The sequence below is a fragment of the Puma concolor genome, chromosome B2, assembly GCF_028749965.1.
Source record: "Puma concolor isolate L17-30 chromosome B2, mPumCon1.1.hap2, whole genome shotgun sequence".
In the NCBI taxonomy this organism is placed as follows: domain Eukaryota; kingdom Metazoa; phylum Chordata; class Mammalia; order Carnivora; family Felidae; genus Puma; species Puma concolor.
This window is the reverse complement of record NC_141671.1, coordinates 25,545,499-25,565,687: the sequence shown is the minus strand read 5'-3', so window position 1 is coordinate 25,565,687 and position 20,189 is coordinate 25,545,499. Positions and strand designations below refer to the sequence as shown.

The 20,189-nt window shown below is 44.0% G+C and overlaps 1 protein-coding gene and 1 long non-coding RNA gene across 3 annotated transcripts in view; one reads left to right on the top strand and one right to left on the bottom strand.

The window, feature by feature from the left end:
• Positions 1–8,225, bottom strand: part of SLC22A23 (solute carrier family 22 member 23) — a 185,064-nt gene extending 176,839 nt beyond the window's left edge. Inside the window, exon 1 of one of the 2 annotated variants that reach the window (XM_086706405.1) lies at positions 6,990–8,225. In XM_086706405.1, the coding sequence (XP_086562531.1) occupies positions 6,990–7,658 (669 nt within the window). In that variant the 5' untranslated portion in view covers positions 7,659–8,225. The remainder of the gene's footprint in view (positions 1–6,989) is intronic. The other variant, XM_086706406.1, reaches the window with a different exon arrangement.
• LOC147580802 (uncharacterized) overlaps positions 7,226–20,189 on the top strand; it is a 103,096-nt gene continuing 90,132 nt past the window's right edge. Inside the window, exon 1 of the long non-coding RNA XR_015251115.1 lies at positions 7,226–7,341. This is a non-coding gene — a long non-coding RNA (uncharacterized LOC147580802). The remainder of the gene's footprint in view (positions 7,342–20,189) is intronic.

Sequence of the window (20,189 nt, the reverse complement as noted above, 5' to 3'; positions counted from 1 at the left end):
TATTTATTTTGAGAGAGAGAGGGGAAGGGGCAGAGAGAGGGAGGGAGAGAATCCCAAGCAAGCTCTGCGCCATCAGCTTGGAGCCCAGGCCAGTCTCACGAACTGTGAGATCATGACCTAAGCCAAAAGCAAACCCAGGCACCTCAAAGGATTATTATTAATTAGTTAGGGTGTGACTCCCTCATTAGTCTATAAGCTCTATGTGAGCTGAGCTGTCTACATGTCATTGTATCCCGAACACATAGCACAAGGCTTGGCCCAGAAAAGGGACTCATCTATGGAAGGAAGGAGGCAGAAAAGTTAAAAAAAGAAAGAAAAAAAAGGAAAGGGGTGGCCTAGGGTCACACTTGGTGGCACAATAATTGTTTAACAACTGGCTCTCTGCAGAAAAAAGAAAACCCCATGTGTAGCGTTTGCCAGTTCCATGGGGTAACTGTTCCCACCATGGCTGATTCCAAGCCACAGTAAGACATTCCTGAGTGTGCAGGTGGATGGATATGGGGGCACGGGCTCAGAGTCCGGAGAGGCCCAGCTGGCCCCTGCACAATGCTGGTTTGTGGCGACGCCCACACTGAGATCCACAAAGCCTATCATGTTTTTAAATGACATCAACTTTTGACTCAGTCCTACCTTGGGCTGAAGGCCAAAATGAATCGAGACCTGCTGAAAATGCTACGGACAAAAGAGGAAAAAGAGAAAAAAAAAAACAAAAAACAAAGAAAGAAAGAAGAGGTTTTGCAGCTGGCTCAGGACAAGACAATGAAGGAAAGGTGAACCCTGGTGCGTGGGGATGATCACTGGCTCCCAAAACATGTCAAGAGCTGCTAACAACTGTGTAGCTTCTGGTCTTCTCGCCGGGGCCACTGCCAAATGCAATGTTTAGGACACTGTTAGGAGCAAGTCAAAGCCCACATGAAATGCTGGTTATACCCACAGACCCAATATTTACTTCCCTTTCTAGCAATTTATCCTACTAGCTCAATAAAAGCAAAACTGATACCTGCAACACTAAATTAAAGAGGAACTAAGATAAAAAAAAAAAAATTAGAAGAAAGTACGGGTGTTTTCCTGATATTCCAGGATTATGGGAGCCCTAAATCTTAATGCAGAACCCAGAAATCATAACAGAAAAGATTAATTTGACTCTATACAAATCAAAAGTTTCTGCATAACAAAACCAGCATAAATAGAATAAAAAGACACACAAAAAAACCATGGGAAAAAACATTCACAAGACATCCAAAGAGTTAATTTACTTTCTGCTTGAAGTACTCTGACAGATCAGTAAGAAAATAAACCCCCTCCCCCAAACCACACACAAAGGCAAAGTCCCTAAGGAGGCAGTTCAAAGAAAAGGCCACATGAATGGCTCAAGAAATTTCAGAGCCGTCTTTAACCTGGCTCATAACAATAGAGATGCAGATTACAACAATAACCGTATGCACCTCACATATCAAACTAGGAGACATGTTCAAGTGTGTAAGTCCTTGGCCAGGGAGGGTGTGGGGAACAGGACCTCAAGCATTACTGATGGCAGTGTAAATTGGTTAAGATCTCTAGAGAGAGCATTTTGACAACATGTATCAAAATAAAAACAGAGCCTACTTTGACCTTCCACTTTTTTAAAAAAAAAAGTTTATTTATACTTTTAGAGAGAGAGAAAGAGCAGATGAGGGGGCAGAGAGAGAGGGAGAGAGAGAGGATCTCAAGCAGACTCTGCACTGTCAGCAAGAGCCCAATATAGGGCTCGAACTCACAATGTGTGAGATCACCACCCAAAATCAAGAGTCAGCCGCCTAACACACTGAGCCACCAATGTGCCCATGACCCCCCACTTCTAAGAATTTCATGCATATCAGAATTTCATTATATATTATGTAACAGCAAAGACTGGAAACAACCTAAATGCCCCCTTAGTAGGCGACTAATTAAATAAATTATGGCCTGGTCATACAATGGATGAACAATGAGGGGCTCTCTAAGTAGTGATACGCACCCATCCCCAATTTAGGTGAAAAAAGGCATAGAACAATGTATATATTATGTCATTGTTTGTGAGAGGAAAATATATAAATGAAAATATACTTAGACTGTTTCTGGAAGGATACATAAGAAACTGGTAACCATGGTTGCTTCTGAAGAGGGAAACTGGAGGCAGGGATGGCTAGAAATGTTACTTTTACTGTCCGCTTTCTGTAACATGTGCATGTATTATCTATTACAGTCAATTTCTAAAAATAGATATGCATAAAGATGTCCACTACTGTGTTGTATACACTAGACAAAATAAATGAAATACCATTAGGATGACCTAACACTGGGTTATTTTTAAAATATTACCATTGCAATGAAATTGTAATTATTTTTAACCCTAATTAAATTGTACTGAATCACTTTAAATACTTCTAGACTTGAGCCCCAGAATAAGAATACAAATTACTTCCCAGGATATTTAAACAACTCTCAGATGTACTTACAGGATGAAAGCCAGCAATTTTTGAGAATTCATGGAGAACAGAAGAAGAATCAGACTGGGGACAAACATCCCAAGCTTCATATACAGGAAAAGGATCGTGCTTATTACTCAAGGAAGTCGTGAGCACTGGAAACCAAGGAAGATTCACTCGGAACAACGTGGGATAACGATGCAAATTATTAAGAAGAATATTTTAAAGGCAACAGAATCATGGGGTTTTGTTAACCTTGTGTAAAATCTCTGACCATCTGAGCTGCCAGGGAATGCTCACGTCCAGCCTCAGTTCTTCCACAGCTGACCTCTAAGTGACTGCAGAGCTTGGTTAGATTAGTTTCAGGAAGACACAGACACGGTTTTCAACATGGCTGGGAGATAAAATGCAGAGCTATGCAGTTGAACACAGGGCTCAAGGTACACCACACCTGGCCCACTCAGGTATGTGTTACCTGGAAATCCACAATAATGCTCAGCGTTAAGGCGGGCTTTGGATTATTCAATATTCTTTTTTTTTTTTTTTTAAGTTTTATTTACTTATTTTTGAGAGAGAGAGAGAAAGAGTGTGCATGAGTAGGGGAGGGGCAGAGACAGGGAGAGAGAGAACGCCCAGCAGGCCCCATGCCATCAGCACAGAGCCTGACGCAGGGCTCGAACCCACAAACCGTGAGATCATGACTTGAGCAGAAATCAGGAGTTGGACGCTTAACCAACTGAGCCACCCAGGTACCTGGATTATTCAACATTCTTTTTTTTTTTTTTTTAATTTTTTAACGTTTATTTATTTTTGAGAGACAGAGAGAGAGAGAGACAGCATGAGCAGGAGGTGGTAGAGAGACAGAGGGACACAGAATCTGAAGCAGGCTCCAGGCTCTGAGCTGTCAGCACAGAGCCTGATGCGGGGCTGGACCTACAAACTGCGAGACAATGACCTGAGCTGAAGTTGGACGCTCAACCCACTGAGCCACCCAGGCGCCCCTCAACATTCTTAATAAAAAGAAATAACATGATAAATGTTTGGAGAACTTTATATGGTTGCACACAAAAAGTCATATTATTATTATGATTATTTTGAAGGCATTGAAAATTTTGGGACAGATAACAAATACCAAGGACCAAGGCATAAAACAGAAATAAAAAGATCCTAACAGGAAAGATTTAATAACGCAAAACTATGATGAAATCTACATCATGTGCCATGTCACCGAAGTGCAGCCTGAGAAATCTCTTCACTTAATGTAATCCTATAAAGACAGAAGCTTGTCATGTTTACTGAAAGCCTTTCATGCATCAATTGCAGGTTTTGTCATCGGAAGCATAGGGTCCATCTACGGTCCCTTTTGATTAGAACACATGGGGTCTGCCAGGCTGTTTTCAGAGTGTCCTGTTTAAGACACACATATGTCAAGTAGAGCAATTGCTATGGCCAATTTTGTTATGTGTGGAATGTCTGAAGTAGCTGGGGATTTTTTAGCCAGGGAAGAAACCACTTGGGTATCCTCAAATATCTGAACACGTGTATTATACAAAGGAAAAAGAACCCTTCAGAGGGGGCAAGCCATACAAATAAGTGTGAGATGACCTGAGTTATATTCACCAAAAAACATGCTTGGCTGCAATTATGGAGCGAGCTGCCTAGCCAATAGCCAATGGGGCCCTCCCTTCCCATCCTGGAAATGGTATCCATGTCAGGGATATTAATCAGGAGGGGAGATAGGCTCATCAGCCCAAAGATCCCTTTTAAGTGTTATAACCTGGGATTCCAGTGGCTTGGCAGTTTCACATGTGTAGGTGGTATTATATGCGTATAAAATATGTGATAGCCTATGTAATGCATATAATATATATTAATAATGTATATTTATAATAATATATTTATAATACAACCTATGTTCAGAATATAATATATATTTATAATATAATGCAATATAATATAATATAATATAATATAATATAATATAATATAATATAATATAATATAATATAATATATGCCTGGCAGATTTTCTATATTCCCCACCCCACCTAACACTTAGGGACAGAATAGGACACATATTGGAGGGCCACGTATAGGCTGAGGCAAATCTAATGACAAAGGCACTGCGTGAGATTATTTGCAAGTAGGAAGATCATGGTTTGGAGTGAGGAAAGAGGGTACAAAAGGCAACTTCTCAGACTCTGAACTTTCAATCTACAGACAGAAAGCGAACTATCTTCACTTCTGCTCCTACATACAAACAAAAGCTGACAGGCACCTGACCTCTAGAATGCTGCACCCATCACAGTATACATTCCATATTTGTACATCTGATACAGTATCCGCTGTGCACAGCCCGCTTCAGTGCAAGTCTGGCCTTAGTATATGCCAAATGTGCTCAAGGAGCTCTTTGAAGCATTTGTTATGGAAATAGAATGCTGTGGCAGGACAGTCCTTTATTTAGATCTCATTTGTGCGTGAAAATCAATATGTCCTTTCTAGTCTTTATTTTACAGGAAAATGCATCTCTAACTATTGTCCGGAGGTCTTCAGCTCCCAGTTTCTCCGTGTCTGCTACATGTAACCATGGCACAGCTATCAAGCGCCCCTAAAGCATAGTGCACACATTCCTACCATCTTTGACCCTCTTGAGTGCTAATTTAGAAAAATTGTCCAGCTCTCCAATATGCTTTAAAAGCCAGTTTTCAAGAACTATTTTAGTTTTTTCATCCCGCCTTCCATGGCAGTGTAAATAGCTGTTCATGGGTCCCCACCACTAGGATAATGATGCTCTCTCCCACCTCCTAACTTTCAAGTTCCCCTCCCCTTGGACCCCAGGATGGAACAGCTTCTAAACACATTCGCTTTCATCTATATTATTCCTCTTCTACTTTAAAAAAGGGGTTTAAAGTATTTGAAAATGTTGCCAAATTCTTACTTTCACAGTCAGAGTATTAAAATTGTCACTGTAGTCATTGTTCTGAATTTTTCCATGATGGTAACAAAAAAACAAACACTGCCCTCCGTGGATGGGAGAGGGTCACAGCAAAACACCTTTGGAAAGGAGAGGCTGTGGGGCTGGGGCTGGGGTACACCTCAAGGTGAACCTAGCCTGAAGGATCTTCCCCATTAACAGTGAATCCTGTCAATTCCCACAGGACAGATCATTTCTTGCCAGTCTGGTACAAGATTAAAACAGCGATTATGATGATGTAAGAGTTTCATCTTACACATCCATGAGCTACAACTGTTTACTAACACTCATTTGGGGGAGAAAGTGCATGCACATTGATTTTTACAAACTGTCCAATTTCAGTCTCACTTTTAAACAAGGTATTTAAAATTCTGCCCAGAACTGCCCAGAAGGGTGGGAGGGGAAAGGTCTACACTACTTGGAAATGTAAATTTGTTATTTAAAACACAGAAAGGGCAAAAAACACAAATTGCTTAACAAATGGGCATACAATGTCTCCTAGATGTTAAGAAAAGCAGAAAATACAGATGTCTTAGGGACTGGATTTCAGACATTGCCCATTCTGCATTTTTCTGCTGGCACACATCTTCTCAAAAAACACTGCTGCTCCATTTCACACAATGCAACACCTCTATAGAGGGGCTACAGGACTCTCAGCAAGGCAGCCGCTCTGCTAAAATCTTACCAGGGTCTCAATGCCTCACTCAGACAAAAGCAGCTGCTATATAAGAGCAGTGGTGGGCCCGGAATACAAAACAGATTCTTAGTTTCCTTCCTCTACTCTATAGGGATATGACTAAAGTCCCAAGAAAACACTTGAGGGAACACTTGGGTGGCAAAATCTAAAGTCAAACATCCCAATCTTTGGAGAGGGATAAGCATGATGAGGGGGGAAAGGGAATTTTCCCAAGCTCTTTGCTTTTGTGGCCAGCACCTGGGTTCTTTAGTTGGCTTTAATAGTCTGTTTCCAAACCTGGCGCGGGATGACTGAGGTCTGCGGGAATGAACACCTGGGAACATGACATCGGTCCCACGGATAGATATTTCTTTGTGGGAGGCATAAGGACACTCTAGCCCCACAGAAGATTAGAGCCAGAGCCATGGTCCTGGCTCTAGCCATCAGACCCTGAATGAGGCGAGTCTTCCAGAGCTGGACGGCTGACAGGTCAGCAGCCTTATCCTTCGCAAGGGACACCCCCGGCTGAACCGGGGTGATAGTTTGAAGGATAGGTGAAGGGAGCCCAAGTCATTTTAGGGGGAGGGGCGCTCTCCCCAAATGTGCACTCGGACGGGAGTTCCGGTGAAAACTAGAAAAGGCTGTGGAGCCCCCTTAGGGTTGGAAGGCAGTGTCCCCGAGGAGGGAGGCGAAAAGCCCCTGCTTCACACCCAAGCAAGCGCATCTGGTTTGGGGGACGGAGGATGAAGCCAACGCGAGATGCATACACACAGGCTGGCATCGCTTTGAGGGACCTCGGTCTGCTCGGAGGGAGACGGAGGGAAGGGTGAAAGAGATCCAGGAGTAAAAGGCTCGGGGGAAGGACGCGACGCCCGGGCGGTCGCAGCCCTTACCTTGCTGACCACGTTTTGGACGAGGCCTGTGCGGATGCCGTAGTCCCACGCGTGGCAGTCGCAGTTGGAGGCGTTGTCCCCCTTGTCCGGAGGGGACGGCAGGGGTGGCGTGTCGCCTCCGTCCGCGCCGCTGCTGTTGCTAAGGTTGCCTGCGGCCCCCCAGGAGGCAGTGGAGAAGGGGGTGGTCGGGGGGCTGGTCCAGTTGGCCACGTCGCCAGAGTCCCACCGGCCCGTGGCGGTGACCCCCGCCAGCTCCGCGCCTTTGCCGGCTCCGCGGCACCAGAAGTTCGGCTGGTCCAAGAGGAAAGAGTCCGAGAACTGGCTAAAGCCGATGAACAGCGCCGGGATCCAGGTGAGCAGCACGAGGGTCTTCTGGTAGCCCCCGCCCAGGCCCCCGAGGAAGGGCAGCACCGACCCGTCGTAGTCCAGCAACAGGAGGCTCGGGGCCGCCGCCGCCGCGGAGCTGCAGCCCGGGTGCTGGCCGCCGGCGGCGGGATGCGGGGCGGGCAGCGGCTGGATCTCCCCGCCACCGCCGCTGGGGCCCGCGCGTCCCCCGAGGGGCGCCGAGGCCGCCGCGTCTCCGGGCGGCAGGGAGCCGTTCTCCTCGGCCGGGGGCGGCTGCCGCCCGGGCCCGCCACCCGCCGCCTCGCGCCGCCGGTCTATCGCCATGGCCCGGGCCCTCGGCTCCCGCAAAGGCGCATAGAAGCGCGGCGGAGGCTCCCGCGGGCGCTCCGGGCAGAGCGCGCCGGGCCGGGCGCCCGCAGCCGCCGCCGCCGCCGCCGCCGCGGAGGAGGGCCCGCGGCTCGAGAGAGAGCGCTCGGCCGCCCCGGGTGCTTCAGTCCGCCCCCATGTCACCGGCCGGGACCCTGCGCCCCGGGCGCTGCGGCCCCGCTCGGGCGCCGGGCAGAGGGCGGGCAGAGGCCGGCCCGGGCCCTCAGCCGCCGCCGCTCATCGGCTCCGCGGCCCGGGCGCCGGCGGCCGAGCCAGCCGCTCTCCGCTGCTCCGCGCCGGCCGCAGGGGGAGGAGCGGGCTCCGCGCCTAAGCCGGGCGGCTCGGTGCTCTGCGGACCGCTGTGCAGGCGGCGCGGGCGGCGGTGCGGGTAGCGTCCGCTGCTCCCCGGGAGCGCGGGATGTATTTATCCGGCCTCGGGCGCCTCCCGGAAGCCGCGAGCTCGGGTCCCAGCCTGCCGAGCCGCCGCGCTCTCCGGCTCCGCGAGCCGGCCTCCCTTCTCCTCCTCCTCCCCTGCCCCCGGCCCGCCCCCTCTCCCCCCGCCGAGGTGGAGGTAACCGCGGCACCTGCTGCGCCCGGCTCCTGCGCGCGAGCGCCCCCTCCAGCCGGGACGCGCCGCCGCCGCCGCGGGATCCACGGGAGCGGAGGGGTGGGGGAGGGCGGGGAAACGGGACACCCCGCTCCTGCCAGGCTGGAGGATCCCCTGCTTGTTCCCCCTCCGCGCTGAGCGAGGCGGAGGAGGAGCAGGAGCAGGAGCGCGCAGCTGCGGGCGCGGGTGGGCTGAGGGTCCCGGAGGAGTCGGCGTGCGCGCGGAGCGTGTGAAGCGGGTTGTCTTCAAGGCTTTGGCTCCCGAAGCCTCGAGGGGTTTCCACCCAGCCCCTGCGCCGGGGCTCGGTGACCTCTGTTGGCTTCAGAGGTGCCTGCAATCCCGCTGTCCACACCCCATTCCCAGTCTTGAGCCCAAGAGTAGCCAGCGTTCGGGGACCACCCCCTCGCACTTTTTAGGGATTCAGATACGGTTGATTTTTGTATCCACGGAGCAGCGTCAAGAATGCGCATTTGCCAATATCAGGTCGCTCGTCACCCGCAGCGTCGGGTCACCCGCGACCGACCGCGGCACCTACTCCCAAATCGCCATTTCTTCCCCACTCCAGAGTGCATGCTGTATAAGTACAATGCTAGAAGGATACATGGCCAACACGAGTTATACTGTATACACATAAACGTGAATGGTGATGGTATTCCCCACCCCCTCCCCAAGATCTTGAATTCACGTTTCGAATGCCAAGTGCACAGGCGCACGCGTCTATATTCACACACATGAAGACAAACCTCTCCCTCCTCTCCCGTGCTCCAGCGCGAACCTTGCCCAGCCAGCACTATATAAATAACACCAGCCCTGCGGCAAACGGCTGCATTAGCATATTTCCTCCTGCACCCGGGGACTGGCAGAAATGAGAATAGCGTGGCACCTTTCACCCCAGCGTCCCCGCATGTTGGAGACATTTCACATTCTGAGAAGTTTATTAATGGAAGTCTTAGAGCAATCCATTTCCAGTAGGATTTGGGGGGGGGGGGATGTAAAAGAAATGCTTTTGCTTTACAAAAGAATACACTCTAAGCTACATATAAAAAAGGTATTCGTTTGCATTTCCGTTATTTGCTTACATTTTAAACCTGCAGTTCTTTTTGTTGTTGTTGTGGGCATTATGTGCTTACTACTAAAATACTGGCACATCTGAGAGAATTATTTCTGAAGGCTGTTGGTGAGCTGGGCCTTGGGGATGGGAGGAGGTCATGGACTTTCTTGGGTGGCTGGAAGGGGAGATTAGATAACTGTAGGCCAAAGGGGCCAGCAGGGCTGCAGAAGACACCAATCTTCCGAGAAATGGGTCTCAAAACACGCACGCATTTAAAGAGCTTTTGGGGGTGATAGGGCACATTGTATAGTAATGATTTCTTTTCCAAGTTCATATTATTTATTACCTTGATTTTTTTCTCTCTCTTCCCCTTTCGCCATTAGAAAGGATTATAAATGCAAAGTGCTGACCATGCCTGGAACAGAGAAAGTGCTTAATAGTGGCTGTTTCTTATTACCACCGCTGTTACTATTATATAAAATCTACATTTTATTTCTGAATTTAAATATGGCTTTACAGATATTAATTTCCTTTTCAGTAGCTGATTTTTCCAGAAGCATTCTGTTTTGTGTTGGGCTCTGCCTCCGTACCCCAAAGTCACAAGGACGCATTTTTTTTAGAACTCATCACAAAATAAGGATTGCCAGTGACCTTGACGGCCATTCCAATCATAAGAATAAATAATATTGAACTCTGCAGGGTTAGTTTTCTAATACACACTCTCATTCAGTCCTCACAGGACCCCCAAGTGGTGGGTCTCCAAGATGAGGCTATAAAAGTCACGTGTCTGTCAGATAATAGTGTTTGCCCACAGCAGAGCCAAATAACTGGCTTTGAACCCAGATCTTCTGACCTGACATTCCAGGATGTCTCCATTTTAACATGCAGGGGCAGATTATAATACCACAGGAAGAGTTTGGGGGGTTTTTTGGTTTAAAAAAATTTTTTAAAGATTTTATTTTTAAGTAGTCTCTATACCCAAAGTGGGACTCGAACTCAACCTTGAGATCAATAGTCACACCCTCCAATGACTGAGCCAGTCAGATTACCCAAGAGGGGTTTTAAGAGATACTTGTTAATATACATTTTTAGGTGGGAGAAACCCTAGCCCTGGGGAGAAGTTTCATTGCCATGTTGTTATTAGTCCTTGTCCCCAAAGGTGATAAAAATCCTCAAATGGTACATTCTCAGAATTTGGAAGTGCACTAGAAAATGGTACCCTCTAAAATTCAAACTAAAAGGAACCAATATAAAATGTTTGCAATTAGCTGTCTGCAGCCCTGACCCAGCCCTGACTTAACTTTAATTAAGTTCCTGATTAGATTAGAGGTTTCCCTAAATCCCTCTCAGAACAAGGTTCTCCCCCCTCCAAATGTAGTCAAGATTAAAAAGTAACTAATTTAAATTACACTGGACTTCAATTCATTAAGACATCACCAATGGCTTCACAGAGAAAGCTAGACTGCAAGAAGGAAGGGAGAATTTAACACTCTGATAACCTTCAGGGTAAGGATAGAGGTTCACCAGCTAGTATGGGGGAGCCAATCCGGCACCCACTATCTCATTACCCTCTTTCACTCTTCTGGGCGATAGCTCTTGCTAAGTAATAGTTCTCTCATTTACTTATTTACTACCTCCTGCCTCTAGACAGGTACTTTGTATTTGTTCTCAGCTGTATTTCTGGTGCCTGACACAGTGCTTGGCACATGCAGGGCACTCAATACACTCAGGACCCTCAATCTGTTGAGTAAATGAGGGTGTCAAGTTATTATCACTGGATGATATTATCATCCAGGATCCTGCAGCTCTATTTACTGTGATTCTTAAGCCACCAAGCAACCTTTTCCTATTTGCTGACTCTCTCATATACACTGCTCAGATCAGCCAGCATGAGAATTCATTTGAACTTAACAGTTATGTAGTTTTTAAATGTTTATTTACTTTGAGAGAGAGAGAGAGCATGTACATGCATGCTTATTTGAGCAGGGGAAGGGGCAGAGAGAGAGAGAGAGAGAGAGAGAGAGAGAGAGAGAGAGAATCCCAATCAGGCTCTGGCTGTCAGCACAGAGCCCGATGCAGGGCTTGATCTCACAAATGGTGAGATCATAACCTGAGCCGAATCAAGAGTAGGATGCTTACCTGACTGAGCCACTGAGGGGACCCAACAATTATATTTCTTCTTATAAGTTATTGTTGTAAACGGATTAGCTCCCAGTATGATGTTCTTGTGCACAGTTATCAGCTTGCAGATGATTGGCTTGTAAGCCAAATGCAGCTCACAGACCACACACAATGTTTCCAGAAAAATAATGCTCAATGTTTGAAAATCAGGAGACTGAACATTAAAAACAAAAAACCAAAAACAACAATGACATAGAAGAAGCCCAAGGCCTTTTGATGCTCCCTTTTGCAGGGCCATGCTTCCTTGGAGTATAGCAGATGGGCAGGTATTCTCCAACTGCCCCTCATCCCTGCCTGGCACATGCCCCTCATGCATATCATTTGTCTGGCCCCCCAAAGCATCTGAGTTTATGACCTTAAACTTGTATTCATATCCTGAACTCACTCTTCTCCAATGTCAAAAAGAAAGCTACAGGCCCCAAATGGAGTCACTTATGCTAGGGCATGTCACCAAACTGGGGCTTAAAACCTAACTTAATTGCACTTACAACCTCCTCCAGAAATGTAGTCTTAACTGGTCAGTCAAGAATTTTCTGGTCAGTACCCATAAGGTCATCTGTCACACGGGGCCTCTCCATCCCCCAAAGGAAGATGAAGTAATCCACACACTAAGACCTTTTTGTCCCTAAAAGAAGGTAACCTTGCCTGAAAGAATCTTTTTATTTGTTTATGGCTTCATTGTCCTGTCTTTAAAAACCTTTCCCTTCCTATAGCCCTTTGGAGCTCTCAGCTGTAAGCATGAATCTGTTGCCCAATTCATAAATGAATTAATAAAGCCGATTTGATCTTTAAAATTTACTCTGTTGAACTTTTGTCATTTAACACTGTAAGGAAGCTGAGCCATTCTCTCTTGCTTTTGAAAAAGCATGTTAAATAATCTCTTAGTTTGTAATTTCCTAAAAATTGAGAAAATAAAGAAATGAAAGCTACAACCTAATCATGAATATACTTGAACAATTTTATTTCTTTGGAGATAACAGGAGGAAAAAAATTTTTAGCTTACTTCTAAAGTTGATAGAAATCTAATTTTAAGTCCTCCATAATTCTGTAAAAGTTAGTTCCAAGGAATTGGTGTCAGGGTTAATTAGCTTATTATGTATAATACTAGTCATAGCAAATGGAATTCACATTAGTTTTACTTGTATGTTCATGTTTTCTTTTTAAAGCTTATTTATTTAAGTAGCTTCTACACCCAATGTAGGGCTTGAACTCATGACCCAGAGATCAAGAGTCACATGCTCTTTTGACTAGCCAGCCCGGTGCCCCTGTATGTTCCTGTTTTTTATTTATACTTGAAATATAGATAGCACAGTTTGGAATGTTATGTCTTTATATTTTTTTCTTACTATAGTTTGATTTCTCTCTTTCAAATAATTGTTTGAAAAGTAGGTTATCTTGATTGGGGTGGGGGGTAGGAAAAAGTGAGATGAAATTAGTTCAAACTCTAAATGTGTATACTTGAACATTATTTATATCATCCTTTGACTTTTGGAATGTTAACTCTGACTTTCTAACAAGAGATTTGACATTTACAAGACCTAGCATAAACGAAAATGAAAAATCTACTTTTGTTCAGTGGCAGAAGTAATAAAAATGTCACATAATCTATCCAAAAGAAAACTACAGGTAATATCTTAAGAAAAACTTACTCATTAGGGTAGAGCCAAATTCATCCTTCCTGATCAAAAGGCCAAATAAAATAAATAACAAAATGAAGATAAGGCTTCCATGCAAAACTCTATTCAATTGTAAATGTGATTGATAAGGCCCAATTACTTTTAAAAGCTTGGTCAAAATTTAATTTTGAACTCTTTAATTGAGTTAAAAAACAATTAGTATAAAAAATTGATCTAGAATTTGATGTTGGCTTCTGTTTGCTAAGAATCACAGATGTCACATTTGCCTTATTGTGCTTAAGAATATTCTTTGTCACACGCACACACACACACACACACACACACACACCAGAAAAAGGGTGGAATCAGAGGACTGACAAGTAAACATTATATGTTTCATTCCAGCATAGAAACAGCCACTTTTGCTTGGGCGAATCATCCCAAAATCTGCAAAGGAACCTCAGGTTTTAAGTAGGGACACTTTCAGCATTGAATGAGCAATCCACTGTCAGGAAGGTTTGTGGGAACAACAGTCAAGTAACAAGTTTAGAGAAAAAGGCTTTAACTTCCTAAGATAGAAAAAAAGAATGCTCTTTGAAGAACTCTTTCCCCCTCTTTCCCTCATAATTCTAAATGGAGATGAAGAAACACTCACAACTGGATGGTCTAGGTGTTCTCCTGGCCAAATCTGAATCTATGAAGCTGATTTCTTTCAATGACTAGAAGCTAGAAGTATGAGAGTAGGGAATAATCCTGAATGGGATAAATCATAGACCTAGAATATACCTTCTACGGCAAGATGTTTTGATTAAAAATTTTTTTAGATAAATGTTTGGTCTAATAAGTTTGGTTTGAATTTATGGCTATTAGAGTCATGAAAGTCATGAAAATCATGAAAGACTTTTCATATTAAAAAAATTAGGGATGACTAGGTGGTCATTCAGTTAAGTGTCCAACTCTTGGTTTTGGCTCAAGTGATGATCTCATGGTTCATGAGTTTGAGCCCTGAGGTGGGCTCCAAACTGTCTGTTCTAGATTCTCCATGCTGCTTAGGATTCTGTCTCCTTCTCCCTGCCTCTCCCCAACACCGGTGCTCACGTGCACTCTCTCTCTCTCTCTCTCTGACAAAATAAATACATTTAAAAAAAATTTTAAAAATTAGCCATATATGCATATTATTGTCAGTCTAACTTGTTGGCCACTGAATAGAGCTTTGAATAAAAATTTAGTGCTTCTATAGTAAAATAACATATAAATATATAGATAAAGTCACCGAAACATTTTTTGTTAACAGTATTTTAAAAATGAAGCTAAGTTTTTAAACTTAAGTAAAACACCTTTCAAAATGTTATTTAACACCCCAGTAGTAATGAGTACCCCTAATATCAGTTCTTGGTTTCTAATACCATTCTCTACTAAAAGGAACCAAGGCTTCTTGGAGCTATGGTTGCTTCCAGGACCAGGGCTGGAAATATACAAGATGAGCTCGGGGCACCTTGTAGTGCCTCAAAGTAAGGAAATGCTGAAACCACCCCCTGTATGATAGGGTTGTGTCACAGGAGCCGACTGAAAGAGCTAATTTGAACAACAAAATCATGTAGTATTGGATAATAACCCAAAGTATAAAATATTCATGAATCCATACTGATATAAATAAATGATTCAATAAAAAAAAAAAAAAAAAAAGAAATGGGAAGAAGAGACAAATCTTCTCTGCAGAAGAATTCCAAAGAATGTATGTAGATACATGGCCCTCAAGGTGGAACATAACTCTCAACTGTGGATTGTACAGAGTATTTCTTTCCAAAGAGGAGAGTATGGAAAGGAAGGGGGAAAAGAGAGAGAAAAGCTACCGTGGAAAAACCTGATAATCAGTACCTCAGCTAAGTGACCAAGGTCAACATCAAGAGTGATAAAACATGTTGATAGCATGTAGCCTCCACATGATGTGATAAGAATGGCCCTTTACCTCTCTGATCTTCATCCCCCAAACCCATAACCCCATTTTAACCACGAGGAGAACATCAGACAAATTCCAATTGCGGAGCATTCTAGAAAATACCTGATCAGTACTAAAAACTGTCCAGGTGATCAAAAACAGGGAGAGTTGGAGAAACTGTCACAGCCAAGAGGAGGCTAAGGAGACAAGATGATCAAAGTGTAATGTGGCATTCTGGATGGGTTCCTGGAACAGGAAAAGGACATTAGGTAAACGCTAAGAAAATCTGAGTGAACTAGGCTTCAATTAATAAAAATGTATCATTATTGGTTCATTAGTTGTGACAAATGTTAGATATCAATAATAGGGGAAATCAGATGTGTGGTATATGGCAACTCTGTGTGCTATCTTTGCAACTTTTTCTAGAAGTCTAAAATTATTCTAAAAGAAAAACTTCTTTTAAAAAAAGGTGATTTAACAGTCTTTTCAAACATTAATATTTCATTTAAGTGCAAATCAGTAATTTTTCTCTGTATAGGTCCTAGCTCTGTGATGATGTTTTTAATCAAGTAAAGTTTTAATGGTTTGTAACCCAAAGTTGATGGGGGAGAAGAAAATGAAGAAGATGTAAATAAGAAGAAAATGTAAACAATTGAAAAATAAATGCTAATAAAATCTTGTTATAGTAACCAATTTTTAAAAATACTCCAAAATGTTAAAAGATGCCATCAGTGAGGTGCCTGGGTGGCTCATCCGTTAAGCGTCCAACTTCGGTTCAGGTCATGATCTCGCAGTTTGTGTGTTCGAGCCCTGCATCTGGCTGTGTTCTGACAGCTTAGGGCCTGGAGCCTGCTTTGGATTCTGTCTCCCTCTCTCTGCCCCTCCCCCGCTCACTCTCTGTCTCCCTCTCTCTCTCTCTCAAAAATAAATAAACCTAAAAAAAAAAATGCCATCAGCAAACTAGTCAGCTGTGGTCCAGGCTCTAGTCTGAAAGGCCACCAAGCCGGGGTAAGCCTCAAGGCCCATCTGAGAAACTTGGCAACTCTAACTGTTCGGATTCCCCTTTCGTTTGAGTTACGTTTCCGTGTTTTGTCATGTTTTCATCATAGATCTAGGAATGTACTGTAACCAAGTGTTCCTTTAATTTCTCAGAGATGTTTTCCTCCTGTCTTGTTAACCTCCTCAAAGATTCCATTTCTTCAAAGTTAACACAGTACCTTTAGGGAGGCTGCAAAATACATGGGTATGGAATAACCAGCACACGTTCAGGTAATGTAATAGAGCGGCCTGTAGCCTCCAGGTTAACGGTCTTTGACAGAGTCTTTTTATCAGCCAGGAAATTCTGGGAATATAAATCTAACGGCATTCAAGTAAAACTCCATTTTCTAGCATATGTCCCTAAAGGGCAGGGGCCCCTTATTTATATCTCAGCAACCCCACTGCCTGTCACAGGACCTGACACTCCATATATATTTGGGGAATGAATGAATGAATGAATGAGGAATCAGATAACATGTAGGATTGTGTCAGGGAGTGAAGAGGGAAGAGTGTATTCCCAGTTGAAGGGACAGCAGGAATGAAAGTACAAAAGAAGTAGCAAGAATCGCCTATTTGGAAAATTTTGTGGACCTCATGGCATGTCTATAGTATCATTTAGTTATAATATTTATAGAATAAAATTTGATGATACTACTTTAAATATAAACATTTTGAGTCTTAAAGTTAAGAAAATCCTAGGGAAATACCTCACTTAAACTTTATTGAGGTATATTTTACATTGACACATTTTTAATGTACAGTTTCATGATGTATACATTTGTGAGACCATCACCCCAATCAAGATACAAAACGTTGCACTCACCCAAAAAGGTCTGTTGTGTTTCTTTGCAACCAGTCCCCCCATCCCACACAAGACCCTAGGCAACCACTGATCTGCTTTCTCTCATATAGGCTAGTTTTTTTCTTCTAGAACTTACAGTAAATGGAACTGTATAGCATGTGTTCTCTTGTGTCTAGTTTCTTATTTTTAAATTTTTTTTAATTTTAGAGAGAAAGAGTGCAAGCAGGGGAGAGGGGCAGAGAGAGAGAGAGGAAGAATCTTAAGCAGGCTCCATACTCAGTGCAGAGCCCAATGTGGGGCTCAATCCCACAACCCTGGGGTCATGACATGAGCCAAAATTAAGAGTCAGACACTCAACCAACTGAGCCACTCAGATGCTCCATGTTTAGCTTCTTTTACTCAGCAAGATGCTTATGAGGTTTACCCACGTATTGTTGCATGTATCAGTGTTCTATTCCTTTTTATTTATTGCTGAGTAGTGTTCCATTGAATAACTGTGCTAGAACTTCTTATCCATTCTATGTTTTAATGGACATTTGGGTTGTTTCTAGTTTGGGGCTGCTTTGAATAAAGCTTCTATGAACCTTAATATATGGGTCATCATGTAGACATATGTTTTAATTTCTCTTGGATAAATATCCAGGAGTAGGATTGGTGGCTTATACAGTAAGTCATGTCTCACTTTTTGAAAATGATACCTTGGATCCACAAAAATTGTCCTTATGGCCACTATTAAATAAAGAACCCAGGGCTGGAGAGGGCATCATCTGACCCAGCATAGGCCAACTTACATGTTTATGAAATTAGAATAATGCCTGTATTCTTTGAGGAAACAAGAAAAGATGCCACAGAATATGCTGGTGAGTGAGTCTAAAGCTAAAATGAATTCTTTACATGTCCTTATCTGAAAAGTTGACTTATTTTAGGCAGCATACTAGGGTCTCATCATACTTCCTTGCATGGCAAAAAATCTATAAGAAATTACCAATACTGTAAGGGCATTAGCATCTTTTCATATATAAACTATAGAAAATCCAAAGCAAACTGACTTATGCAAAAAAGGGACTTATAAGCTTATGTAATCAGAAAGACCAAGGATTGTATGGCCTTACACATGACTGAATCATGGTCTGTTTCCATGTCTTGGATTTGTTTTCCATCTCTGTTACCTTCATTCTCAGGCTCAGTGTGGTGTTTCCTCTGCTCAGCTTGGCGGCTCTGACAGAAAGAGAATGCCTCTCTTCTACAAGCTCCAATAATATCACAGCCAATCTCATTGGCTGGGGCAGTACTATTTTTTACCCTATCACTATGGTCCCCAGCCCATGATGCTCTAATTGGCTAGGCTTAGTCACGTGTCATGGAGGTAGCGGTAGCCAAGTCTGAACCATGATGATTGAAAGTGGAATAGTAGAGTTTCCCAGGCACAGTTACCAGAAGGAGTAACAACAATGTCCATTTCTGTTGTTCCTGTTAGAAATTATGTGCAAATTCTAGATTTTTAAATATATAGATATTATTGTGGGTCCCCAAGCTAAGACAGAAAGTAGGTGTGTTGTTAGTTATAGGCTGTGTCAGGAAAGCCTCCTCCTTTTCAGGATAACTCAGGAAAAAAAATTAGAGAGAACTGCTACAGAACCACCAAGGACTCCAAGTTAAACCCTATCTTTCATCTAAAGCAAGTATGGGAGAACCATTAACATGGCCCATCATTAGGTGATTGGGATACAAGACTTCCAAAGCCCCCCTGGCTAAGGTGACTATGGGGATGATGTCAGTGCTTTGCTCAGTCAGACCCCTCAGGACCCTTTTAACTATTTTTGGAGGTCTGGGGGTTGGAGAAAAGGAGGTCAGCTTTAAAGGGCTTTTACTTCCATCAGCTTGTAACTTAGACTTACTTCCAAAGCACTGCTCTGGAATCAGTGAAGGTGATTTTTCAGGAGAGCAGGAAGTCCCTGGGAGTTTAGTTCCCCCTTAACCTGTGACAGGTGAGTGTGGGACAACAAAAGCCCCAGTTCCCTTGCTTTTTTCCTTGCACATGAAGCCCCATTTTAGGGTCTACTTCTAGGCATCAAAGCCTAAGTACATGAGGATAAAAGTCTCAAGGCCAAAGAAACACTCGATAGGATCATGTGGGGTAAACAGCATCTGAAGTCAGACTTCCTGATTATTTGTCCAGACCTCACAGCCTTATGGTTGTGTGAGCTTGAACAAGTCCAGTCACTTCTGTGACCCTTGGTTTCTTCATCTGTAGAATGGGAATCATCATAACACCCGCCTCACCCACCTATCACACAGGGTTGCTGTGAGAAACAAATGACAATGTGAACATAGGGCACTTGCAAATGTAAGCAGTTATACAAACATCCAGTATTACTTAGGTGCTATCAGAAGCGTTCATGTTGACCCCAACCACCTGAGATAGCTATGCTTAGTTTATCTGATTCTTCATCACCACAAACCTGAGGTCAGATTTCAATATCAATCAAATAGAGAAAAGAGGTTGAAATCCCCAGTGGACATTTCATTCCATTAGCTCTGCTAAATAATTCTACAGTAGAGTCAGACAGACACAGAGCTGGAGTTTGCTGCGTGTGGTCAGAGTTCCTGGTAGTGAATGTTTGCTGGCCCAGGCCTTTGTGTATTGTTCTGAATCCCCAGTTGCCTCAGTCTAGGGGCAGGCAAGCCTGTCCTCTATCTTGTCTACCAGGCTAAATAAACATCACGAAGAGTGGAGAACCGTCATGCTGTGGACAGGGTCTCATCCTCCTGACCCAGCCTGCACCAGGAGCAGCCTCTGTTTCCTGCCCCTGATTTTATCCACTAGTAAGATCTGATGCTATGTTCTGGCCTTACCTCATCCTGCTTGCCTCATCTTGCTGCAAACACATTGCTCTGCATCTTTGAAGGAACCAGAAATCTGACACAGTCCTAGTAACCTTAATAATGATCATAATTTCCATTTCTTGAGTCCTCTGACACCTTTCCATACATGTGTTACTTCACTTAAAGTACCCTTCACATCTGTGAAGGAAGCACCATTTGCACCATTTTGGAATGAGGAAAGTAAGATTTATTTGTTTGTTTGTTTAGAGAGACAGCACAAGTGGGGGAGGGGCAGAGAGAGACAGAATCCCAAGCAGGCTCCACGCTGTCAGCGTAGAGCCCAATGCGGGGCTGGATCCCAAGCCCCATGAACTGTGAGATCATGACCCAAGCCAAAATCAAGAGTCGGGTGCTTAACAGACTAAGCTG